This window comes from Gavia stellata, chromosome 4 (genome assembly GCF_030936135.1).
Source record: "Gavia stellata isolate bGavSte3 chromosome 4, bGavSte3.hap2, whole genome shotgun sequence".
Lineage (NCBI taxonomy): Eukaryota > Metazoa > Chordata > Aves > Gaviiformes > Gaviidae > Gavia > Gavia stellata.
Genome location: NC_082597.1, coordinates 58,009,757 through 58,032,675, shown reverse-complemented (window position 1 = coordinate 58,032,675; position 22,919 = coordinate 58,009,757). Strand labels below are relative to the sequence as shown.

Genomic DNA, 22,919 nt, shown 5'->3' with positions numbered 1-22,919 from the left:
ATCCTCCGCGCGGTAACCCCCGCCCGCTTCTCAGGCCGCCTGCTCGCCAATGGCCGCACCACGCCCCGGGGCGGGCCAATCAGAGAGGCCGCGCTCGGGGAGGGGCGATTGGGGCGGGGGAGCACGGCGAGCGCCGCTGCGTCACGCCCGCCGCCATTCCGGAGGAGGGCGGAAAGGCAGGGGGCGCCATCTTTATGAGGGGCGGGGGGCGCTCTTCTTAAAGCGGCAGCGGCCCATTGCGCTGAGATTGGGTGCGGGCGTTGTGCTCCCGGGTATGGCCGTTCCCTGGCCGTGCGTCACCCCAAAATTTGGGGGAACAAAAGCAGTTTTGGAGCGTGACTGCATTCACGCCCCAGTGCGTTTATTACTCTGGCAGCGTGCAAGGCGCGGGCGTCATTCCGGGCGCTTTAGGGGCAGCGGCCGCTTTAAGAGAAGGGGCCGCCCCGCGCGGCGGCGGTGGCGAGGGGGCGGGGCGAAGGTGACGTCACCGCATGACTGTGTTTTTATGAATGAAAAGAATCCGCGGGTGAGTAATCGCGGGGCGCGGGGCTGGAGGCGCCGCCCGACGGCCCGACCTGGCAGCGGCCCCGCGGGGACCGGCGTAGCCTCCTGGTAAGCACCGGCCGCGGTGGAGGGCAGAGACCCCGCCGGGGCGCCCCCTCGGCTCCCGCCTCCGGCTCCTTCGCCCGGCGGGTCGGCCGGGAGAGGGCGGTGGCGGCATTAGGCACCGGCTGGAGGCCGCTCCGAGCGCGGGGGGCCGGGACCGGGACTGGGGTGGGGGGTGTCCCCGCTCGGGGCCGTCCGCGCTTTCCTCCCGAGTCCTGGCCGCCGCCCGGAGGGAGCCGCTGCCGCTCCCCCGGCTCCGGCGGCGGCTCCCCGGCACGGATTGCATCAGCTTCCAGCCGCCCCGGCTCCACCTTCCCCGCCGCCCCCTCCAGCCCCTCGTCTCCCCGCGGGGCGCTCCCGGCCCCCCTCGCCCCTTGGGGGGGGCTCTGCTAACGGGGAGGGGGCTCCGCGAGGTGGGGAGAGGCTGCCCGGCTGCAGCCCGGGCTCCCGGCCCTCTCCCCCCTCCCCTAACCCGCGGATGGGGAGGGACCGGCCACCGGCGAGGGGACAGGCGCCGCTTCGGTGACTTTCCCCCCTGGGCTGCTGAATCACGGGGAGGCCACCTCTCGCCCGCCCGTGCTGCGTGGCCGTGGCCCCGACCCTTCGCCCCCGGAGCCTGCGGACACCCGACCCTCGCGCCGGGAGCCGCGGTGCCCTCGCCCGCCGGGCACGGGGGCGGTGAGGTGGCACCTCCACGCGGGCCCTGGCGGGGTGGCTTCGCCATGGTTTTGCTCCGTGGGGCTGCTACTTTTACTTTCCTTTCAGCCTCGGGCGGATCTCGACCGGGTTTCCTCCCCGGTGGGAAGCCTGGGCCTCCCCGCAGCCGGGCTGGGGCGTTTCGGGTCCCCTGGGCAGAGCAGCATCCCGACCACCTCAGGGCAGGATGAAGGAGGGGTGGGAGGTCCAGCCTTTCCCCGCTATCATTAGTTTTTGCAGTCATTATTACTATCATTATTATTACTATGCACTTTTTTAAAGGAGTAGGGATGAGTCACATGGCTGGTGGGGGGTATGTGAGCACCAGTCGGGGGACAGCAGGGCCCGTGCCCCCTGTGCCGAGGCGAGGGGCCTGGGCTGGCAGTAACCAGCTTTTCTCCTGGCTGCTCGGCAGGGCCAGCGTGAGGCAAGGATGGCTGCAGACGGGCTCTCCAGCAAGGCCCTAAAGGTGAGCACCAGCGGGACCGGGGAGTTGGGGGTCAGGGGTCTGGTTTTGGGGGTCTCAGGTGACCGCCCCTCCCTCCGGCAGGTGAAGCGGGAGCTGGGGGAGAACACGCCGCTGCTGTCAGACGAGGAGCTGATGGGGTTGTCGGTGCGGGAGCTCAACCACCACCTGCGGGGCCTCTCCAAGGAGGAGGTGGCGAGGCTGAAGCAGCGCCGGCGGACGCTGAAGAACCGGGGTTATGCCGCCAGCTGCCGGGTGAAGCGCGTCTGCCAGAAGGAAGAGCTGCAGAAGCAGAAGATGGAGCTGGAGTGGGAGGTGGACAAGCTGGCCCGGGAGAACGCTGCCATGCGTCTGGAGCTTGACACCCTCCGTGGCAAGTACGAGGCCCTGCAGGGCTTCGCCCGCACTGTAGCTGCCCACGGGCCCCCTGCCAAAGTGGCCACCGCCAGCGTCATCACCATCGTCAAGTCCAGTGCCAACCAGGCCGCCTATTCCTAGTGTTGGCCCCCGTCCCCCGGCCGGGCACAGGCCCCCCCGGGGTGCCTTCCCCCACGAATCCCCTCCTGTATGCTCCCTGACCTCCCTCCCACCAGGACCTATGCCTGAAATCCTCCTTCTCCCATCCTTTGACCTCTAGCTCCTCTGTGTAGAGAGAGCTGCCGCAGCGTGGGCACTGAGGTGGAGGACAGGACCCCACTGGTGGCCCCTGCAGCCCCCTCCCCTCTGACCGAGCCCCGTCCACTGCTGCAGCCCCCCTGGCTAGGCACCCCTCACCCTGGGGGGTGCAGGCAGGAGAGGGCAAGCCTGTGCAGGCAGCAGTGAGGAAGCATCCCATGGCTCCAAGCTGGCAGGAAAACACAAGGTGCCTCTTTTTTTTGGGGAAGGCATAGGAGAGCTGAGTGTGGGCCAGGCACTCCCAGGAGCATGTGCCAGGGAGGGAAATGGGGAGAGAGGTTTAGCAGAGAGGGGCAGAAGGCATACGATAGAGAGGTGAGGTTGGCACTGGCCCTGCAACTTGGACCACGGCTGGAACAGGGAGGGAGGTGGCAGCACGGCTGGAGCTTCTGGGCATAGAGATGGTGATGGAAGGTGGCAGGTCAGAGGGGAAGAGAAAGTGGCTACAGGTTGGTGTCTGATGAGGGTGAGTGGGATGGGAAAGCACCATGACAGCCTGTGATGCTAGGGAAGCCCAGAGGTGATGGTGGTGGAGGAGGGACCCTGGGGCAGGGGAGAGCTGGGGAATGTGAGCAGGTCAGCCCAGGCTGTCTATGCAAAGGGAGAAGCAGTGGTGCTGTTTTATCTCTCTCCATCACGCACATCCTTCACGCCTCTTCCTGCCTAAGGGATACTCAGCCCAGCCAGCCGGGTGTCTCCGAAATGCAACAGCACCAGCAGGAAGGAAGCAGAGGCAGCTGGAGCAGAGATAAACACTGTTTTGCTCAGCACAGGCCAGCTTGTACGGCCCCACCAAGCACTCCCTGGCGCCCCACTGCCTACAGAGCCTGTGGAAAAGTGCTCCTGGCCCCCGAGAGCCAGAGCTGCAGAGGCAGAGAGGGGGGTGGAGGTGCAGGAGGTGGGAAGCAGGGGCAGAGAGCATCCCTGCTCCTGGGAGCTGCCTGGCAGGCAGGTAGGCTCCTCCCTTTGTTTTTCCTCCAGCTTGGACACTGGTGTGGAATAACCAGCTCTTCAGCAAGCTGAAATGCTGGAGAAAAGTTGGGTTTGCTAAATACAGGCAGCACAGGGGAGGTAACAGGAGGCAGACCCTTCTTGGCATCTGCTGCCATAGATGGTCCCCCCCTTTCTGCCCCTGCCTGGGTATTGCCGTGCCAGCTGCCCTTGGCTGCAGCCTCCATTCCCGCCCCAGAGAGAGGTGCCTGCAGCTTGTGCAGGGGGCAGTGGTTAGCATCCCCCCACCCCAACTCCTCTTGGGTTTATTTATTGCACGAAACATAAGTTATTTTCACATCCTCTTTGCCATTCCGCCTCTTGGCACAGCCAGGATGTTGGTACAGAGCTGTACTTTATATTTTATATATGCAAATCACATTTTATCTTATACTTATATAGAGCAAAAAAATACTTATTTATTTTCTGACTTACAGTATGTGTCCTACCTGACTCCTCTGTATTTTGTAGACTTTGCAAATAAAGCAAGTTCTTTTTTTTCCACAGTGAGAGTGTGTTTGGTCCTTCTTGAACTTCAGGACAGAGCTGGGTCTCGGTGAGACCAGGTTTTCTAGCTCCCTCTAGCTTTGCTGCAGGACACATTCAAGAATGTGCCCAAAAGAGATGGGATGGGGGGCAGCTCATGACTTCTTAGAACAAGCAGGTATTTACAGTCTCTGGAAGGGCTCAATAAGCAAGCTTAATGCTGAACATCACCCCTCAAAGCACTTGCTTTCAGGAGCAGTTCAGCTGTGCTGAATCAGCTTTTCCTAGGAAAGATAATGCTTTTTGCTAGATAAAATCCCTCCAGGCTAGATAAAATCCCTCCTCAGACCTAGTGTGGGAGGAGAAGCAGGTGCAATCAGGGCAGCTCTACCCCAAAACTTCCCTGCTGAATGACCTCATTGCCTTACTTGGTAACAGTGAGGAGGAAAGCAGGAAGCTTGCATCTGTGGGTAGCAGGGGAAGGAAGCATGGCAGGCACCTTACCTGGAGGTGAAGCCCAACCTCCTCCCTGTGGGGAAAAGCCACCCTTCCTCAGAGCTGAGGTGGAAGCAACGAGCATGTTCCCCTGATGTCCAGGTGGGCCAGGTCCCAACCTCCTAGCAGCTTGCAGCGCTGACATGGTAGTTCTGGGTTTTACGTTCGTGTTCCCTCTTGCCATTGCAAACTGCCCCAGCCCCACCACCACTCATGAACAAAAGCCCAGAGCTGCTGTTTGCTGGGGCCTATGTCAGAGAAGGCAGTCGTCTTGCTCCTACAGGTCTTTTCATGGAGCACCCAAGATCAGGACTCATCTCTACTCAAGGTTTTTGACAGATGGGTTTTGTTCCTGCCATGGGCCAGCAGTGATGTCTTGGCCCCAGGCCACTGTAGTGCCACCTCTCCCTTAGCTCCTGCATGCACGGATGGCGTGAAGCTTTCCTCCCGAGAAGAGGACTAGGAGGATGAGACATACTGATCCACTAAGCCTCAGCCCCTGCAACAAGCAAAAACTCAAAATCAGTTCAGAGAAGTCACCCAGACAGCATCACACAGAGGCAGCTTAAGTACAATCTATATTATCTCTATATTTTTATTTGTCATCATATTTGCTCATTTCTGCAGAGTATAACGTCACAAAGACGAAAATAGAGAGTGGCTTGTCGCTGAGCTCACATCAGTTAAACACAATAGGTACAAAACTAGGTGACTCTGTCTTATTTATCATACTTTTTTTTTTTCAGTTGTTTATATACAAAGAACTACTCTATATGGAAAAATAATAAAGAAGTCAAGTCCCATGGGTATGTTACATGGTAAACAAAATGGATGGAAGGAAGGAAAGGGGAAGCAGGTGAGGGAGAGCAGCTCCAAGGGCCTAACTCCTCGAACCAACATATTTGTTGGGGCCCTGGGCTACCGCGAGCAGACCTGCAAGACCACAGGATGCCTTGGCCTCCTTGGTCTCGAGCTCCGGGTCTTAAGAGACATTTGTTCCTCCAAGCCAGAGCAGCTTCAAAGACAGTCCTTGCTCTGGCACTTGCCTGTTGTGAGGGAGAACAGGAAGCTCAGAGATGATTTTGTGTGGTGTTAAAAAAAAAAAAAAAAATATAAAATTATAATGCATGGCAGCTGGCTGTTGTTTGGGCACTAGTTCTTCACCAAACTTCTCCAAAGGCAGCTAGTGCAAAAGGGTTATACTTTAAACCAATACACACGGGAAGCTTCGAGAATATCTAGATGCTCTGCACAGCATATATATGCAGCATATATTTCAAAATATTTTTTTTTTAAAAAGCTTCCCCAAGCCTGCATCATCTTTAAGCTCAATGGGGCAAGCCCAGAGATTTCAGATCTCAGCCACCCAATGCAACAAAGACTAGGGACAGTCACAAAGTAAGTGACACTGGGACATCATCAAGGCCTGCAAATGCAAGCAAAGGGGAGGAAGGGATCATGTCTCATCCCCCACTTTCCTAAGAGAGAGGGGAAGTTTAAAATAAATACATCAAAGCCATGGAAGATGGAAGGAAAGCCCATTCAATCTTCAGCCCTGCTTTCCGGGCAGCTTATGGCATGAGGAAAAGGAGTTTTACACCAAGCCCACACAAAGCCTGGCAGATAGCATTTGCACGTCCATTTAAGCAGCGACAGATTTAGGAAAAGCAGTAACTAACGGCGTGGCATCACAGGATGTGTGCAAATGGGGAAATCCAGCAGCAGAGAAGCTGCTAGATCCATCGACCCTGCCTCCAGCTCCCTCAGAGCACCAAGTATGGAAGGAGACACTGTCCTTATGCCTTCCCCCACCTTATCGTCACAGCAGGGAGCAAACCTGCCTCTTTTCAAGCCCTTTTCCCTCCACTCCTGACCACCAGCTTCTGGCAGGGGTGCTGAGAAAATGAGGTGCTCTTTGCTCGCAGTCGCTTCTGAGAAAGTGAATGAGCTAGCACATAAATTAGGATACAAGAGGAAAGGTAAACTCCAGGAAGTAAACCAGACTCCAGTTCTCCTAGCACAGCAATGAGGGGCAATCTGGAAACGCGCAGGTCTTCTGATGGCAGGGTAAGCATCCAGCAGGAGAGGAACAGAGGAACCACAGCCAAGAAGAACAGAGCAGCTTGCTCCAACCTCTCCATTTTACATCCTGCTTGGGTATAGGGGCATCCGATCTATGGCACTTGAGTGTGCTCCCCCCTCCTCCCCTAGACAATTTTAAGCAAGCAAGAGGCATTTCCTGGTCCCTGGATAGATCTACAGAGGGATCATTTCGATTTTGGCTCCACTGAATACCTAATCCAAAACCCAACAAAAGCAAGGGGAAGCTGGCTCCACCCTTGATAGCATCATAGTTGCTGCAGGGCCTGTGAAGTGTGCAGCAGCAGCAGCTACTGCTGCCTGGGAAACTAAGAGGGACAATTTTAACCAGCTAGGCCGTCGTATGTTGTATCAGGTTTCAAGTCTGCTCCAGTTTGGCCCGGAATAGCTAGGGAGATAAAAAGCAAAGGAGGAGCATGCAACATCCCTTCCTGAATACTCCAGCCTAAGGGCAAAACTTGTGCAGCTCACAGGGAAAGTCAGTGATGAAAAGTATGGGGAGAGCTACCTGTGAGAGACTAGGACCTGCTCTGGCAGCTACCTGGTGCAATACACACCTTTAGGAGAGGCAGCTATGTTGGTGGGGGACAGGAAACAAGAAGAAAAAAACATTTTAGTGTTTACATATCTTCCTTTCCCAAAGAGGGAAGAGAGGGCGAGGGCAATACAAACTTCCACCACCTATCATGGCCAGCCCTCAGTCTTGTTAGCAGGAAACAGATGCTCCAGGGAGGCTTTTTGCCACAGAAATGCAGGGGAGATGGGAAGCTTGGATGCCTGGTGATTAGAAAGCCCTGGCCTTGTGAAACAGTAATTCCATCCCTGCTGAGCTTCAACAAGCATTAGCTTTGATGGGGAGCTGGGGGGATGCAGGGAGTGGAGGAACAGGAAGTCCTGTCCTTTTCCCTCTCACCAGCTCAAGTACAGGACTACACGACCAGGTGCTTAGGAGGGTCGAGGCAGGTGTTCCTTACTAAGCATTCAAGGCAATGGCTATAGACACACCAAGCTCTGGTCTGGTCCTCAGGAATGCGTATTGCTGCATCCTAATCCCATTTCCCAAGGATCACAGAGATGTTAGTACCAGGGAGCTGGGGGAGCAAACTGTGCTGACATCAACCATCCAACCATTCAGGAAGAGCAACCATTCAGACAAAGCAGTCGGGTTGTCCAGTTGGGAAAAAAAAAAAAAAAAATATTTTTGGCCACAACTCCAGGCTCTGGCCAGTCATGCTCCACACCAAGCACGGCAGGTGTGGGAGGCCAGAGCCCCAAACCCTGGAGTTTTGCTTCAGTTAATTCCAGTCGATTGCTACTGTAAGGAATGGGCTTGAGAATAGAGTCCTGGCCATTCCCGCACCTCCGCATCACTCATCGTGTCTGTACCCACAAAAGCTAATGGGAAGTGCCCACTTCTGCAATCTGCACTTTCTAGGAAAAGATATGACTTGCGTGTTTCTGCTTCAATAAATTAAAAAAAAAAAAAAAAAAAAAACAACAAAAGAAGGAAAATGACAGCCTGTGCTGGCAGTTTCCCCTCCTAGAATTCGTCATCAGAGCTCAGCAAGAGGGTCTTCTCATTGTCACGGGCACCCGAGCAGCTGTGGGAGCGTGAGATGACATGACTGCCATTGCGCCAGGGTGGACCATGCTCCAGCGTTGACTGCTGGGTGTACTGCTGGTAGGCTGGGGAGAAGTTGTGGATCGCATCTTGGACTATGTCGTGGGGGTTCATGGTCTCCTTGAGGCTGCTGGAGATGCTCTTCATGGGAGCACAACGACCTGTTGGGGTAAGATGGGGATGGACAAGTGAAGAATACTGCTGCCTTCCACCACATCCCTTAACATGAAGGTAAGGGGAACAGGGAGCATGCACTCCTAGGTCCTGCAGAAGTTACTTTACAGACTTCCTTAAGCAGCTGCTGAGGAAATGACACACAAATGGTGTCAAGTTTTACCAGTAGTGCTCCTGAAGTCCAGCCACTGCTAGCCAAGCAAATCTACCTCAGCACCAAATGGGAGGCATGCCATGAGAATGGGACATACCCACAGCGACAACCTCCACTACATACTACTTGTGCTGGCTTGGATGTGCAACGAAGACAGTCAGATAGGGAGGTGCTCCTGTAAAGGAGGGTTTCAGAAGACAAAAACTAAGGAAATTCTAAAAATATAGGAGAAATGGCATTTGCCATTCCCACTCATTGGAAATTAGATTGATAGGTGGTATCAAAGTGCCCACAGGAAAGAGATCATAGAAGTGGAAGGCAGCGCAAAGGAGGGAAAGGAAAAGAACAGAACAGGCAGTACTAGAGGCAGAACCACCCCACGGGTGGAGAGTGTCAGTAATACCATGAAGGAAGCAACAGGTGGAGATTGGCCCACCCAAGTGCTGAGCACAGAGGAAGGCTGTGTGTCCTTCTAGGAGCTGCCATTTCTCATGGCTTCTAGGTCCCATTTCCAGCATAGGCTTCTGGCACTGCTCAATCCTGGGGATGAGCTCCCCAAACAACCAAGGCATGCTGATCATCCATGGCAATTATGAAAGTGAAGAGAGGCTGGGCAAGAGAGCAAACCAGCTCCTTTGAGAGCCTGTGCAACTCTGGGAGAGAAATTCATGCAGTCCTGACAGAAACACCAGGTATTATGCCACTGCCCATGGAGCTGTTTTACAACTTATGATGCAGACGACCCTAAAGCAGCTGTGTGAGGCAGCCAAGTTACAGACCTACAAAGAAGGGGGACCAAGGGGCAGAGCACGCAGCAGGCAGGCTGGGAATCAGGAGAGAAGAGCATCCCAGTTAAAAACCAACGGAGACAAACACATAGAGCATGCTGTACCTACCGTATGGCCCATATGATGGAACAGCTGCATCAGGGACCAGTGGCCAAAGCAAGGGAGAGACACAAGGGAGAGGAGAGGAGAGAGAGACAAAAAAAGAAAGAGAGAAAGAGAGAGAGGAAATAACAAGAACTGAACAAGACCCACCACCAAAACATCCCCCACTGTACTGGCCAGCAGTTTACCCTTTCATCACACACAGATCTCATCTCCCCCAGCTGCAGCCATTGTCCTTCCAAAACATCTGGGGCTGGCTGGGACGGAGGGATCATCTACATGAACAGTGCCCAAGGGCTGCTGTCTTCCCAGACCCTCAGCACAGACTCCCCCCAGCAGGAAGGAACCCCTTTATTTGGGGAACACTGAATGTACTTGCATAGACTGGGCACAAGAATCCCCTTTTCCCAGAGATAACATCCACCTCCCTCTTCCCTGAAATAAGATTTCTAGCAGCCCAGCCCTCACGAAGTCGTTACAGGAAGATCCTCCTCTTGCAAGCCAAACATATTGCCAACGCACAGCCTCATCTTCCTGAGCCAGATTCAAAACAGCCTGTTTCAGGCCCTGTCCCTCCTGCCTTCAGTCTATTGCACAATCTGGAGCAATGGAGTTCCCCTTTGGGGAGACAGGAAGAAGGACAAACCCACTCTACCAAAAGGATGCAACTTCTTGCAGCCCTCAGGTCTGCAACAAGCTCTCGTGGGTGGCATACTGGGGAACTGAAAAGGGAACAATGCAATTCAGGCAAAAGTTTCTGCCCTGCAGAGCCATTGCACAATCAATCTGTTCAGACATCACGGAGGAGGGGATGCGATGTTTTTCCAAGCACTCAGGTTGGGAGTCATATCAGTGTGTTGGCTGCCAGAGGGACCAGTCTCCACCCAGTCTCACTACCAGATAGACACGCCATATCTGCTGGCTTGTTTCCTACCTTGGGCATCAAGTCTCTTGTCCACATACACCTTGTATGTGAAGGCATGGCGTAGGGCGATGGCTGCAAAGAACATCTCCACGCAAATGATGAAGTCCTGATACCCAGCAGCTACTGTGCCTTCACCAACAGACACGCTGGCAGAGTGGATTTTAGGGATGGCACCACACTTTTCCAAGATGGCCAACAGCATCCCTAAACGAAGCAACATGCTCATGTAAATGTGCTGAAAACATGATTGCATACTAACCGTGAGGAATGGAAACAGCTGTCTGTGCTGTTGCAAATCCATTTAACAAAGAAACTACAAACAGAGCGGCCTAGACACTGCCATCTACACTCACCTGTAAAACAGAGAGAAGAGGAGTAAATGAGACAATATGTTCAAAGAAAGAATGTTCAAACACTGACCCTCTTCTATTGTCAATTGACAGATGATCTGTGGAACTAGCTGCTGCAGAACTTAATCAAGCCCAAAAGGATAAGAAGCAATCAGGTATTTCTGTGCACGAGCTTGACACCTCCACTAGCTAGAGCAAAAAATGAGGTAACAGAGCTTTTCACTTTAATCATAAAGTGGTTTTGACACAGCATGCAAGGAAGATGTTCCTCCCTGTCCATAGCCAGGTGGCTTTAGAATTCCAGAGAAGGCAAAAAGCATGCGACCAGATGGCTCAAGGTGATAAACTAGACAGCTTATTAGTTTGTAGACAGGGAGGATGGGCTATGCTCCAACAGCCTAAATTCCACCTAAGTTCCTACTCAATTAGCCTTTGAAGTGCAATTCAGTAAACTTAAGTAGGGCATTGAACAGGGAAATGCTTAGACCCAATTAGTAAGAAGCACTAAGCTTAGGTGGAATTTCAGCTTTCTGAATGTGCCTCTGCATCATGTGTATGTATTCTGAATGTCCTTCTGCTTGGTGGTGGTTCTGTGGCAGCACACACTGCATTCAGCCAGCTTGCTGCTTCACATGAATCACAAACATACCATTAAAATTATATTTATGGAGCACTAAAAAAAAAAAAAAAAGTACTAAAAATTTTTAGGTATGCCACTTTAATCAATAAAATGGCAGCATGCAGATAAAATATTGGCAGCTTCTGCTTTATGATTGTTTCAGGAATGCAAAGGACTCTTCATCCAAACAGCTGATTTTACCAGGCAGATATGTGGGTGAACACCCACACATACAGGGATAGTGACGATTTAAGAGCATAGAAACAAAGATGAAAATGAGCAAAATAGGTCTCCCAGAGAAAAGCAATGAGAAGACTAAAAAAACCAATAATAATAATAATACAGAAAGACATTCTGGCTATTAATCAGCATCTGCTCTATCAACTCTAGTGTCTGAGCCCCTGCAGAGAGCTTTTTGTGCCTACCAAGGGAAGGGAAAACTAGCTCACCTTGCCAGAAGGACAGGAAAATGACAGACTTCACCATGAAGAATTTGAGGACTGGGCTATAGGGACTGAGCAGTTCACGTGTGGCAAAGTAGAAAAGGAAGAGGGCATACAGTGCCAGGCTGACAGAGATGTTGTAGATGATCGTCACGTAGAGGTAGCCACTGGTTACACTGAAAAGAGAAGATACATAACCACCTGAAATTTCAGGATGATCTTTTCCCCTTGCCACTGTCACTGGGGAGTAATAAGACTCTATTTCTTTCCTACCTGCCTCCCTGTCCCATTCCCTCCCCCAAACCAAGGTAGAGAAAATGTGGAACCAACAGGCTTACACCCCTGCCCTCTTTTCTCACGTGCATGTTCAGCCTGTGTTGCCTCCCCGTCTTTTCCCACAGCCCAGCACACACACAGACCATAAGCACAGCTGAGCAGAGAAGGGGCAGGCAAGGCCTACATGACAGACAAACTTACTCAAAGTCACCATCCTGGTACTTGCCAAAGGCCTGAAGGACGACTGTGCTGATCGCCATGAGGGGCTTCACCACACAGAACTGCAGGGTAGCCTACAGGAATGAAAGAGGAAGAATGAGAAGACAGGAGGTGCAAGAGGCCAAGTCCCCAAACCAGCACCACAATGAAGTGTCCACTGGGACAACTCAGCAAGGCAACACAATCCAGCCCCAACAAGGAGTCTGACCCCACTGCTTGCTAATTGATTGTGGTTGAGGACTACAGCACCCAACAGGACATAAAGGAGATTCAGAAGAAGTATGTGTGCTATCTACTTGTCCAGGATGGGAAGAAAAACCTCCCTGAAGGTTGCTCCTAGAAACTGCTCAGCTACTCTCTTCCACAGCTGTCTTTCATAGGCTGTGCTGCAGCACATTTATGCACGGTAATGGCATGAGAAAAAAAATCCCACATTGTGCTATGGTACGGACAAAGCAAGTTTAAGAAAGGGATACCAGGGAAGGGAAGCAAACTCCAATCCATAGTTGACAGAAAGCTAGGCAAGATGATCCTCTGGATAGGAGGGGAACACAGCTCTCCGAGGAGGAACTTTGACAACTGCCACCATATTAAGGCATTTTGTATGCACAGCGACGTGCATTGCCAGACAGAAGTTAAGAGCTATTCTGTTGTCACCCACACAACCTTTACTGCATCTCCCCAAAGGCTCCATAGCACTTAGGATCAGCTCTACCCATTCTGCCAGTATAAATCACTGCTCCCATTGGGACGACTCCTCTCTTAAAGCCACTCCATTCTTCATCTTTCTGGAGACACTGAACTTCAAGGTCCTAAGAAAGTGGAAGGTTGTGACCCTAAAAATGTCACCCATGTCTCCCTGAAGAAGGTTGGAAGAGCCTGGGCAGGTGCTGACCTGTGCACATGTGGCAAGGGCTGTGTATGGAAAGAAGACAAAACCAAACAGGAATAATTGCTTTGGATACGATGCAATTTGTTAGTGGTCATAAGACTTCAAGGAGATTAAAAACCCCAGCACATGCCAGTTTGTGAGTCACTGTAAATATGTGAACTGGAAAAGGTCAAGCTAATTGGTAAACAACTCTGCCCTCTGAGCTTCCCCTCCTTCCAATCTGGGGATGTTTTAACCATTTCCCTGCAATCCAAACCACCATGTCCTATTTTTAGTTGCTTCCTTAGAAGATGCTACAGCATACGGGAAGCACATGGATGGTGCGTGACCCATCTCTGAGGGTCACCAGACACGGACCCAGCAAAGAACCTTGATCAAGACATCTTTAAGGAAACAAGCTGTCCAGATTTTACACTGCAGCCACCAGCACACTACCCAACTGCTGGGAGTGCTGCAGCAATGCAGACAGAATGACTGACCCACAGCAGGCACCTGTCTGAGAACAGCTTGGGGTGAGGGTGAAGATGAAAAGAAGGAATGGTTTTAACATGCAGATTCCTTCAGGATGAAAGGTGCTGGGAAGAGCAGAGAATGGACAGGTGGTGGTGGGAGGTAACAGGAGTGCTGGAGATGCTGAGAGCAGGGATAAAATGGGCAAGGTGCTTCTTCCAGCATGTTCCTCCTCCTGATCACCACAATGGTGGATACTGTACAGATCAGCCCTGAGATGTGCTCTGTTGCCCTTTTGCACCAACCTACCCCGGAATTTGCCTTGAAAGGTCTTCCTTGGCAAACCTGGAAGCCTAAAAGTACTAGAAAGTGAGTCTTGGTGTCGAAGATTTCTCACTAAAGCAACATGTAAGCTTGAGCCAAGAAGCATGGAAGTACTTAAACATCCCTTTGCAAGACACCTCCCTCACAGCCTCCACAGCAGAGTTAGCAGTTTGCAAAGGGCAGGCCTGACTAGAATAATTGCTGCCAGACAGCAGCAAAGCAAAAGCAGAATATCCACCTAAGCCTGAGTTACCAAGTGAGCTGAGTATTTGTGGAATCCAGCTGAATCCCCCACCAAAAAAGTGCTTCTAGTCTTCATTGTTGTGAAAAAACTTTCCAAACACAGCCAGGTGCAACCCATGTGGAGATAACAGCCAGAGGCTTTGGGACACGAGAAACAAGAGGTCGAAGGGAAATTATTTCTCCATCACTCATTTCTCCATCACCTTGATGGGTGTTATGTTCACTTATGACATATTTAAAAGGTAAAAGTTAACATTAGGAGCAAAAAGAATAGATAATGCATCAAATCAAACATGGGGTGTACAAATGAAGCCCAAGAGAAACAGGTGAAGCAGCATACTGGGAACAGCTTAGAAAATAAAGTATCAGGGAAGAAAAAAAGAAAGCCTTGAGCAATGAATATGTGACAGAGACAAACAGAACAGAGAAAATAAAGATGTGATCCTTTGAAAAAGGCCAATCATGCTGCAGTGATTAACACTGGATATTACTATGAGGCTGCATTGTACCTTTGGTGTTCCTCCACATTACTAAAACACAGAAGATGGGGCAATGATGTGAAGGAGAAGCCGGGGCAGATATCTAGACTCAGTGACCGGAATTACAGTGACCTGGGCCGTTTCAAAGAACCAGACCTGCTTCACATTGTCTCCAGAGAAACCTCATGTGTTCATTTCAGCAAGTGAGCAAAGACTTGAAACTCACCTGCTGTTTCATGGCAGCCAGAGGTGACTGACCTGGGATGAGCAGACAAGGGCTGTATCGAGGTTTAGATCTCCCCCATTCCCTCCCGCTTGACATACTCAATTCAGACAGACAGACACACATGGTGAGTAATACTTGGTTCCTCCTACAAAGCATTGTGTCACGCTTAACTTCCACCCCCTCCTCAACTCCAAACCACAACAGCAGCACTGGGAATTCAGGAGGCTGTTACACAACTGTGGGGTGTCTGCAATACAACACAGCCATCAATTTCTTAAAGTTGGGACCTCTGCAATCCAGAAAGGGAAGAGGAAATCAGAATTTCCTCCCAGGGCTAACATCAGATCCAGGAGATAAATTGGGTCTTTTGCTAAGGCCTTCCTGATGCAGCGCTGAGTAGAAAATGTTAAGATCATTCAAAACAAACAACCAAACCAACCCCAAAACAATCCCTCTTCTGAACAGTCTGCAGGCCTCTCAAAACAATATTATAAACCCCCTCAAAGGAGTGCTCATCTCAGAAGTTCAGCAGCAAAAGGCACCACTGCCACCCACACACACTTCATTCATTTCTAGCGGATGGCACAGTTTCCTCCAGCCCATACCTGTTTGCAGAACCTCAGGAATCCAATCGAATAGGTCTTTCCCCACAGGCAGCAAGTCCCATATACACAGCTGGACCTGAAAGAGCCAACACAAGATGACAGGGTTCAGAAGCAAGATTTGGGCTAGAGTGCAAGATTCCTACCCTCTTTATCTACCTTTCAGTTGCAAAGTTGCAGGACTGGTGCTTTCTCCAACCATGATTACAGTTACAGCCATATCCTCTTTCGGAGACGTGTTTAAAATAACATACTGACTCCACACTCCAATCTTTTTTTTTTTCCCCCCTCTTTTTTTTTTTTTTTTTTTTAACTGAGAGGCATGGGGAGAAGCACAGATCCTAGAGGAAGCACATACAACAAACTGAAGACAGAAAAGATGTAAAGGAGCAGAAGGGAATAAGAAAAGAAACAAAGGAGTAGGCAGGTGTCCAGAAAAGCCGTGAATCAGTCCAGCTTGCCTAAGAGAATGTGATCAGCCTGATCTGTCTCAGAGCAGCGTACTGGTAAATCATCACCATCCATGCTGCCCAGTCCCAGCGGACATTTGCCACCTGACACAGTTTTTCAGGGCAGAGATAGAGGCATGGTAGATCAGCACAGAAGGAGGAGAGCACCATGCTGTAAGCACAACAAATACTCACTCAATTGGTTTCCCTCTGATCTCAGACATGATGGAGCTCTCCCCTCCCAAGTACTCATAGCAGAGGCTGAGAAAGTTGTATATTACAAAGGCTGCAAAGACATCAATCAGAGTAAAATGACAACCAACTTCAAAACAGGTGCAAGGACCAAAAGTACAAGGCAACAGATCAAACATTAGCAAGGACTGCTTATGCAGCATCTTTCCCTTCAAAGCACTCCAGATTATTTTCACTGCATTTATCATCATACCTCAGCGCTCACAAGACTATCTGAACTGGAGTTTGGCCAAGGTCCCAGGCCAGTTCCATGACTCATGCCAAAAGGGTCACAGGACCATTTAAAACTATGATCAGTCTCTGTTTTATTTGGCATCCATAAGATGCCATTCTTTACAGGGTTCCTGTGCATTATTCCATGACATTACACTGGTACTAAATAGTTTGGAAAAGTTATCTCTGATCCATCAACCATATCTTATCTCCTATATTTAACCTTTTAGGTGATGAATACAGTTTCTCTCTCTAAGGTAACCACACTATAGACATAAGAGTTGGAGAGACAGAGGGTTTTTACCAATCAGTGAAACTGTTTTCATGTCTGGTGGAGCTTTTTGAAAAGAAGGCTCTGTGCTTCATTTCCTCAGAAAGCTGAAACTTCTTGCATACTGAATAACCTCCTCCTTGGGCCACCTCTTTTCTGCCTTCTCCAGCAACCTGGTACAGATGAGGAAGAGCCTTCTCAGACTGACCACTAATACTCTGCCCCATTTCAATTCTCTTCAAGGCTCAGTTTTGCTGATACATATAAACTGAGGTGAAGACACTGTGGGGAGGGTTCTTATCATAACTACAGACATATTTCCTCTTCCTGGGATCCAAATCCACTGAATTGCACATGGAGTAAGCCTGTACGTGCCCTGTCTGCCACTCTCTTGACTCGTTATAATTGCTCTTGGACCCTCATACAGTTGTGAGATTTTTACTGTACTCCTAAGTTTGCTACATACAGCCTTGGGGCAAAATGACAGGCCAAGTGACCCTTCTTTCAATGTTATTTTCTATGATAGTCTGTACCTGGACATTCCCTGGAATGCCAACAGCCAAATCCTGATTTTGGCCTCCAGCATTGATATAATACAAAGAGAAGATAACTTGGGATGGAAAAAGAAGTCTTGAGGAACTTTGAAATAAGAGCAAAAGCCTAACAATGTACAGTGCTGAGAAGCTGACCTCACCAAGCAGCCAGTTATTAGACCTGAGGTCAATTTTCGCAGGTGGATGAACCTCCAAAGTAAGAGACAGACATCAACTCTAATTCTCCTACAGGCATCCAAACTATGCCCTGGAAAAGAGGTACTCAACACTCCCCCAAAAACTCATAGTCTCAAAACATTATATTTATGGCTTGTAGATGTGCCTAGCTGGCAAGAATGCTACAGCACATAGAAGCAGGTATACCACTGGCTTTTATGCATGTAATTGGGATTTTGTTATTCCATCTGTAATCCTTGTTATTGAACAAAGTTAGGTATGTTCACACAGTAATGATTTTGTGAAAGCCTTAATTAGGAGAGAAAGCACCAACCATGGAAAACTTATTTAAATAACTGGTAACCACTTTTGCCTGCAATTTTCCTGCAACTTAGCTGACAGCTCCCAGAGGAAGAAAAGCTGAGCTTTTCCTATTGTCCTCCAGTGACCCCTGCCCTCTGATGTGGTCATTACAATACCAGCTGCCGATTCCACAAGCACTAGGGAAGAGATGACATCAGAGGAAGAAAACAAAAACAAACAAAAAAAAACCACAAAAAAGGGATGGGGAAATAACTGCCCCTCTGTCCCCAAAAGAAATGAGTGCTAACTATCAAAGCTCACCACACCAGCAACAGAACTCTTCTCACATTCCTCATCCACATTCATCAGATGGTGCTCATGACATCAACATAACAAAAAAAAAAATCTACTTGTGTTAGTGTTACTGACACCCAGGTTTGTAGAGAAGCAGAATCACATGAAAGAGCAACACCAAAATATGCTCATCCTAATGCACGCTATGAAATGCAGCCCATAAATGGCCCAAGACAGCTTTCAAAATTTATTAACGGGGTCTTCTCCCCCTGTTCCCTAACAGAGCTCCCCCCATTTTGCAACCTAATACCTTCCCAAAAATGAAATTATAAGGTAGATGGCAAGGGAAGTCAGAGAACAAAAAGACCGTTTCAAAGCGGACCCCAGAAAAAGCAAGGGAGAGAATGTGCTGACCGAAGATGCTTTCACCTCCACCTGTAGCCTTTTGCACAGCCCAACGTGCCAAGGTGAATGCTGGAGCATGGGCTGCCTCCTGAGCAGACGCTTGGATGTTTGCAAACTCCCCAAGCAAGCAAGGCAGAGGGATACTGGCTGTTGCTAAGAGAGGAGTTTCACAGAGCAGCAGGATTCCTGCTAGACCTACACACACATGCAGGGCAGGGAAGTGGGGAAGGAAAAAAAAAACCCAGGCCCAAACAAAGATGCCTTCTGTATCACGTGCATGCATTTGTCATCTGCTGCTGCATCTCAGAGCATTGTCGTGGATGTGAAGTAGGGCCTGCTGGTCCCTTCAGCTGACTAACTTGTTCACATGGCCAGGGGCACCTCTCCGCAATGCAGATCTCACCAAAACAACTGCACCAGTGAGTTACGATTTAATGAGTGTATGGCAGTAAACTGTCCTCAAAAATACACTGCTACAGTGCAGTTTCTCCTGCTGGATGGGTAGAAGGCTCCTTTCTGGATGAGATCAGGAGGGAAGTTTAGATAGCATTTATTGGAGAGTAACTGCTTCCCTTGCATAAAATCCTAGTGGTTATCACTTGCAGCAGATAACCGAAAATGAAGCAATCTGTAACTCATCCTGAACATGGCACCCTGTCCCCTGCAGGACTCCAAAGCACTTTATACCTCACCAACACCAGCATGTGGTGGCTGTGATACCCTGAGTGATCACACAAGTGGCCACAGGATGGGACCAGAAGAGCATGTTGCTAACAAACTGCACCAAGAAAACAGGACAAAGCAAGCGTCTGGCTGCTAAGTAAGTGCTGTTCCAAGAACCGTGAGCTAACCGATACCTCGCTTTAAACACCCAGCTAGAATCAGATTTTTTGCTTTACGCCTTCCTGAAGCAAAGGACCCAAGAAAACAATAAAATTTGTTTCTACAGAACATTGGAGGGAAGGCTCAACAGATCTTGTCATGCTCAGAGGCCAGCGAGGGAGAAGGTCAGGTTGGACAGGGCTTTGAGCAACCTGATCTAGTGAAAGATGTCCCAGCCAATGTCAGGGGTGTTGCACTAAATGATCTTTAAAGGTGCTTCCTGACCCAAACCATCCTCTGACTCTATGATTTTCAGTCACTGAGCAAGCCATGGTCATCCAGTGAGGCACATTGTAAAACTTTGTCTCAGTAGGTGACAGTGATGCTTTCTCCATGTTCCCAACCAGAAGCAAAAGTTGTCTCAGGGCAGAGACTTCCCACCTCCCTCATTTTCTGTCTGACCCCTCCTTACCTTCATAGCAGTCCCGCACTGTGCCAAAGTAAACATAGTACTGGTCATTGGTGAAGAACAGGAGACTGAGCCATGAGTCAAAGGCGTAAATGGGCACAATGAAGAGGATCCGAACAATGTAGCGCTGTTCATTTGGGCAGCTATAGCAGCGAAGGTGCATGTAGATCTGAGAGGACGGAGAGGGGAGACCAGGATCAGTGGTATATGGAATAGAGAGGAGAAATTAGAATATCTCATGTCATTGATATAGCATCTCTTAGTTTGCAGAGAGGGGGAAGGAGGAGGAAAAGGAAGTGGAGGCATTTCTAATCTAGTTTCTTATAGGGAATTAATTTACTGTTATTATCATCACCTTGCCCACATTCTTTTGTTCATACCTTTTTTTCCAATTATCAATCCTGTATTTCTGCTATCCTGTTTTAAGTACCTAGTATTCACAACACTGCAGGCTGCTTCTCTCTGAAGAGGGAAGAAGCACACACTTAAGCACATGCTCATCGTAAACACTCTCACTCTCTTGGCACTTTTGGATGCTTTTGAGACTTTCACCTGAAACAACCTAAGAGACCCCTTCACAGCACTGCCAAGTGCTGATAAGCCACAGCCCATCTGCTCAAAAAGTGCCATTCTGCACATCGGTGACAGCACAGCCATGAAGTGTCAGCCATCAAGGGAGCACCAAGCTTGTGCAGCGTGCTCAAAGGAACCACACAGCCACACGGCTTGTTTTGTCCGACTGTCTGCAGACATGCCAATCCATCTAAGTCACTGGCTGGGGGGAGCACAATGTTCCCGCTCTACCTGCTCCCACTGCTCACAGTTTGTTAGCCATCATTAAATCCCACACCTAAGACTCTTTTTCACAGAATACCCACCTCCTGGGAAAGGTATTGACTATAAGCATTCCCTGAAGATGAGCACCACTCCTGTAATGGCCTAATAACACAGCCAGAGCTTCGGCGCAAGTTGCAGGTATGCTCTGTTGGCCACGGAGTCAGTAGAGGGCACGTTCTCCAGAGTCAAGGCCTCATCAAGCTGCTGCCCCAACTGCTGGGATTAATAATAGCTAGTTTATTACATACATGCCTCACGACTGACCAATTTTGCTGCCAGAAGAGGCACAAGCATTTGTCTGAAGCTTCACCCTGCATTTGGGGGTGCAGTGAGGATTCTCCAAGGTCTAACGAAGCACACATTGATGCTCTTACTTTTCCCTCATAAGGGAGAAGGGTTTGTCTTTCCCCAGCTGTCTGTTGCTCAACTTTCCCTGCCTCTTGGCCAGATCTGGTCAAAATCAACTGAAGGGCTCAAAATACTTCAGTTTCCTCTCCCTATCCCACAAAGAGCTCACAAAAGCCTCATTTCTTGAGGAGAACAGGTTGAAAATAAACTAACAAAACTTAGGGATATTTTTTCCTCATGACAATCACAGTGACACACCTCACCCAGCACAGGGACAGCTGACACTGGAGTTCAGATGACTCTAAGCTTTGCCCTTGGGATGCCACAAGACCCCTGTGATCCGTGTGTCTACAAGAGCACAGGAACTGCTGCCTTGTAACACAACAACAGCACGTTTCAATCAACAGTGTCTCTCTGGCACTGACCTCCATTGGTTTCTTCGGAAAAAGGCATTAATGCCTAACTGTGCAATGCTATACTGCAAAGGAAAGATTTCTTCCTACCCTCAGTAGGCAATCAATCTGTGCTCTGAAACAGGAGGATCCATGGCACTTGTAATTGTTACCCAAGCTGGTGAAACTGCAGCTGTTACTCTTATTCATCACTGACTAATCCATTTTTTGAACTTCACTAGCCCCTGTACTCCATCAACAGCCTGTAGTTTTCTTGATCCTAGTCATCACTCTGGAATCTACAGACCAACAGGTACAATACACAGGTTGATAAATAACAGGGTTTGCGTTTCCCCACTGTGTTTTTCAGTTCACATGACAACCGCATGAAAGAGAGGTACAGAACAGGATGTAGGGTTTGACTTGTTCTGGCTCCCAGGACACCTGCCCCAGCAAGAGGGGAGGGGAGAAAAATTAAAACAAAACATATCCTTCTACTCCTTTCCACAGCAGAGTTCAACCTGTGGAATCCACTGGCAAAGGAGATCAAAGGAGGTATGTCAAACAACAGATGACCACGATCATTTAGCTAACAGATGACACAATAACAAAATGGCTAGATTCAGCTACAAGACCTGGGAAAGGATGGCTTGAGAAAACACACCTTTCTGCAAACACTCAAGAGATGGCCAAATGTTTTACATCTGCTAGTTTTAAAGAGTTTGCTTCCTCTCGATTCACACTACAGAAACAGTCAGAACCTGGGCAGAAAAAGGCCTTCATATAAAAGTTGCCACCTTGATCAGCACAGATAATATATTAGACCCCAAAGAAGAGGTCCTGGTATCCCTCCAGAGTCTACAAACCCCCATCACACAGCTGCATCTGGCAGAGATATGGCAGGGGACCATATGTGTTCCTCCATGTGGGGAAAAGAAAAGGATGAGAAGTACAAGTGACAGGGTTTTACCTGATGGCAGGTGATGAGCAAAGCTGTCCATACAAAGAAACCCGAGGTGGCCTGAGCAGCGGTGGTCATGAGGAATATTGGCTGCTCCACAGCTGTGGGGCTGCCATCCTCTGGCATCCAGGAGAAGTTGGGAGCCACAGCTGGAGTGGTGGCAGCTGACCCCAATCTGGGGGCTGCAGTGACGTCAGTCATCACTATCATGTTTCCTTTTGGTGTGAGGTTCCAGTTGGGATTGCTAAAGAGCCACCCACAAGCCAAGACCTGTCAAGGAAGAGAACCAAAAAGCAATTGAACCCAGCCGAAAAGACTCAGGAGCATAACAGTAACAGTACTTTGCATCTCTCACATGCCTTTCACCAGGCTGCTCACATGCTTTATGAACAGGACCTGGATAAGTCTGTCACCACAACCTCTCATGATACAACAAATCATGTGGTAGTCAGGAACCTCTCTACCACTCACAACACAGCCTCCCCAAGACCTGAAACACTGCCACTGCCATTGTCACCACCCTTCTGCAATAAAAATATTTAAGAACAAGATGAATACAGCATTAACCTGAGATCAGAAGCAAGTATCTAAATCATCCATACTGGAAGATGACAGGCACACCTAAGTTAACAGCTTCTCTTTCCACAAAAGCACTGGCTATTCCGCCATGTTCTGAAAAGACAGAGTCTTAGTCTTATGGTTTCATCTGGAAGGTGGCAGAACAAGCAGCAGCAGGCAATAAGAACATGCACCACAAAGTGTCACTGCGCAGCAAGGGGGAAAGAAGAGCAT

General features: G+C 49.6%; 2 protein-coding genes across 3 annotated transcripts; one reads left to right on the top strand and one right to left on the bottom strand.

The window, feature by feature from the left end:
* The first annotated feature begins 505 nt into the window (after positions 1 to 505).
* Positions 506 to 3,881, top strand: MAFF (MAF bZIP transcription factor F). 2 transcript variants are annotated; one of them, XM_059816796.1, is made up of 3 exons: positions 506 to 526; positions 1,718 to 1,771; positions 1,853 to 3,881. In XM_059816796.1, exons 1-3 carry the CDS (start codon positions 506 to 508, stop codon positions 2,264 to 2,266), a joined length of 489 nt encoding a protein of 162 aa, XP_059672779.1. In that variant the 3' UTR covers positions 2,267 to 3,881. The 2 variants fall into 2 exon arrangements, with proteins under 2 accessions (XP_059672779.1, XP_059672780.1); XM_059816797.1 differs by lacking the exon at positions 506 to 526 and adding an exon at positions 571 to 612.
* A 4,119-nt stretch (positions 3,882 to 8,000) lies between these two features.
* On the bottom strand, positions 8,001 to 22,371 carry TMEM184B (transmembrane protein 184B). The gene is made up of 8 exons (XM_009816685.2): positions 22,137 to 22,371; positions 19,593 to 19,758; positions 16,046 to 16,136; positions 15,405 to 15,480; positions 12,168 to 12,259; positions 11,697 to 11,866; positions 10,288 to 10,482; positions 8,001 to 8,296 (listed from the first exon to the last, which is right to left on the bottom strand). Exons 1-8 carry the CDS (start codon positions 22,335 to 22,337, stop codon positions 8,055 to 8,057), a joined length of 1,233 nt encoding a protein of 410 aa, XP_009814987.1. The 5' UTR covers positions 22,338 to 22,371; the 3' UTR covers positions 8,001 to 8,054.
* Positions 22,372 to 22,919: the final 548 nt, after the last annotated feature.

What these genes read in the sequence shown, in the direction of transcription:
- MAFF (XM_059816796.1), top strand. Translation starts at nt 506, where the DNA reads ATGAATGAAAAGAATCCGCGG. An exon ending in TGAATGAAAAGAATCCGCGG is followed by an intron (nt 527 to 1,717) that starts GTGAGTAATCGC and finishes GCTGCTCGGCAG; the next exon opens with GGCCAGCGTGAGGCAAGGAT. An exon ending in TCTCCAGCAAGGCCCTAAAG is followed by an intron (nt 1,772 to 1,852) that starts GTGAGCACCAGC and finishes TCCCTCCGGCAG; the next exon opens with GTGAAGCGGGAGCTGGGGGA.
- TMEM184B (XM_009816685.2), bottom strand. Translation starts at nt 22,337, where the DNA reads ATGATAGTGATGACTGACGTCACTGCAGCCCCCAGATTGGGGTCAGCT. An exon ending in AGTGCGGGACTGCTATGAAG is followed by an intron (nt 16,137 to 19,592) that starts GTAAGGAGGGGT and finishes ATGTCTTTGCAG; the next exon opens with CCTTTGTAATATACAACTTT. An exon ending in ATCAGAGGGAAACCAATTGA is followed by an intron (nt 15,481 to 16,045) that starts GTGAGTATTTGT and finishes TGGCTCTTTCAG; the next exon opens with GTCCAGCTGTGTATATGGGA.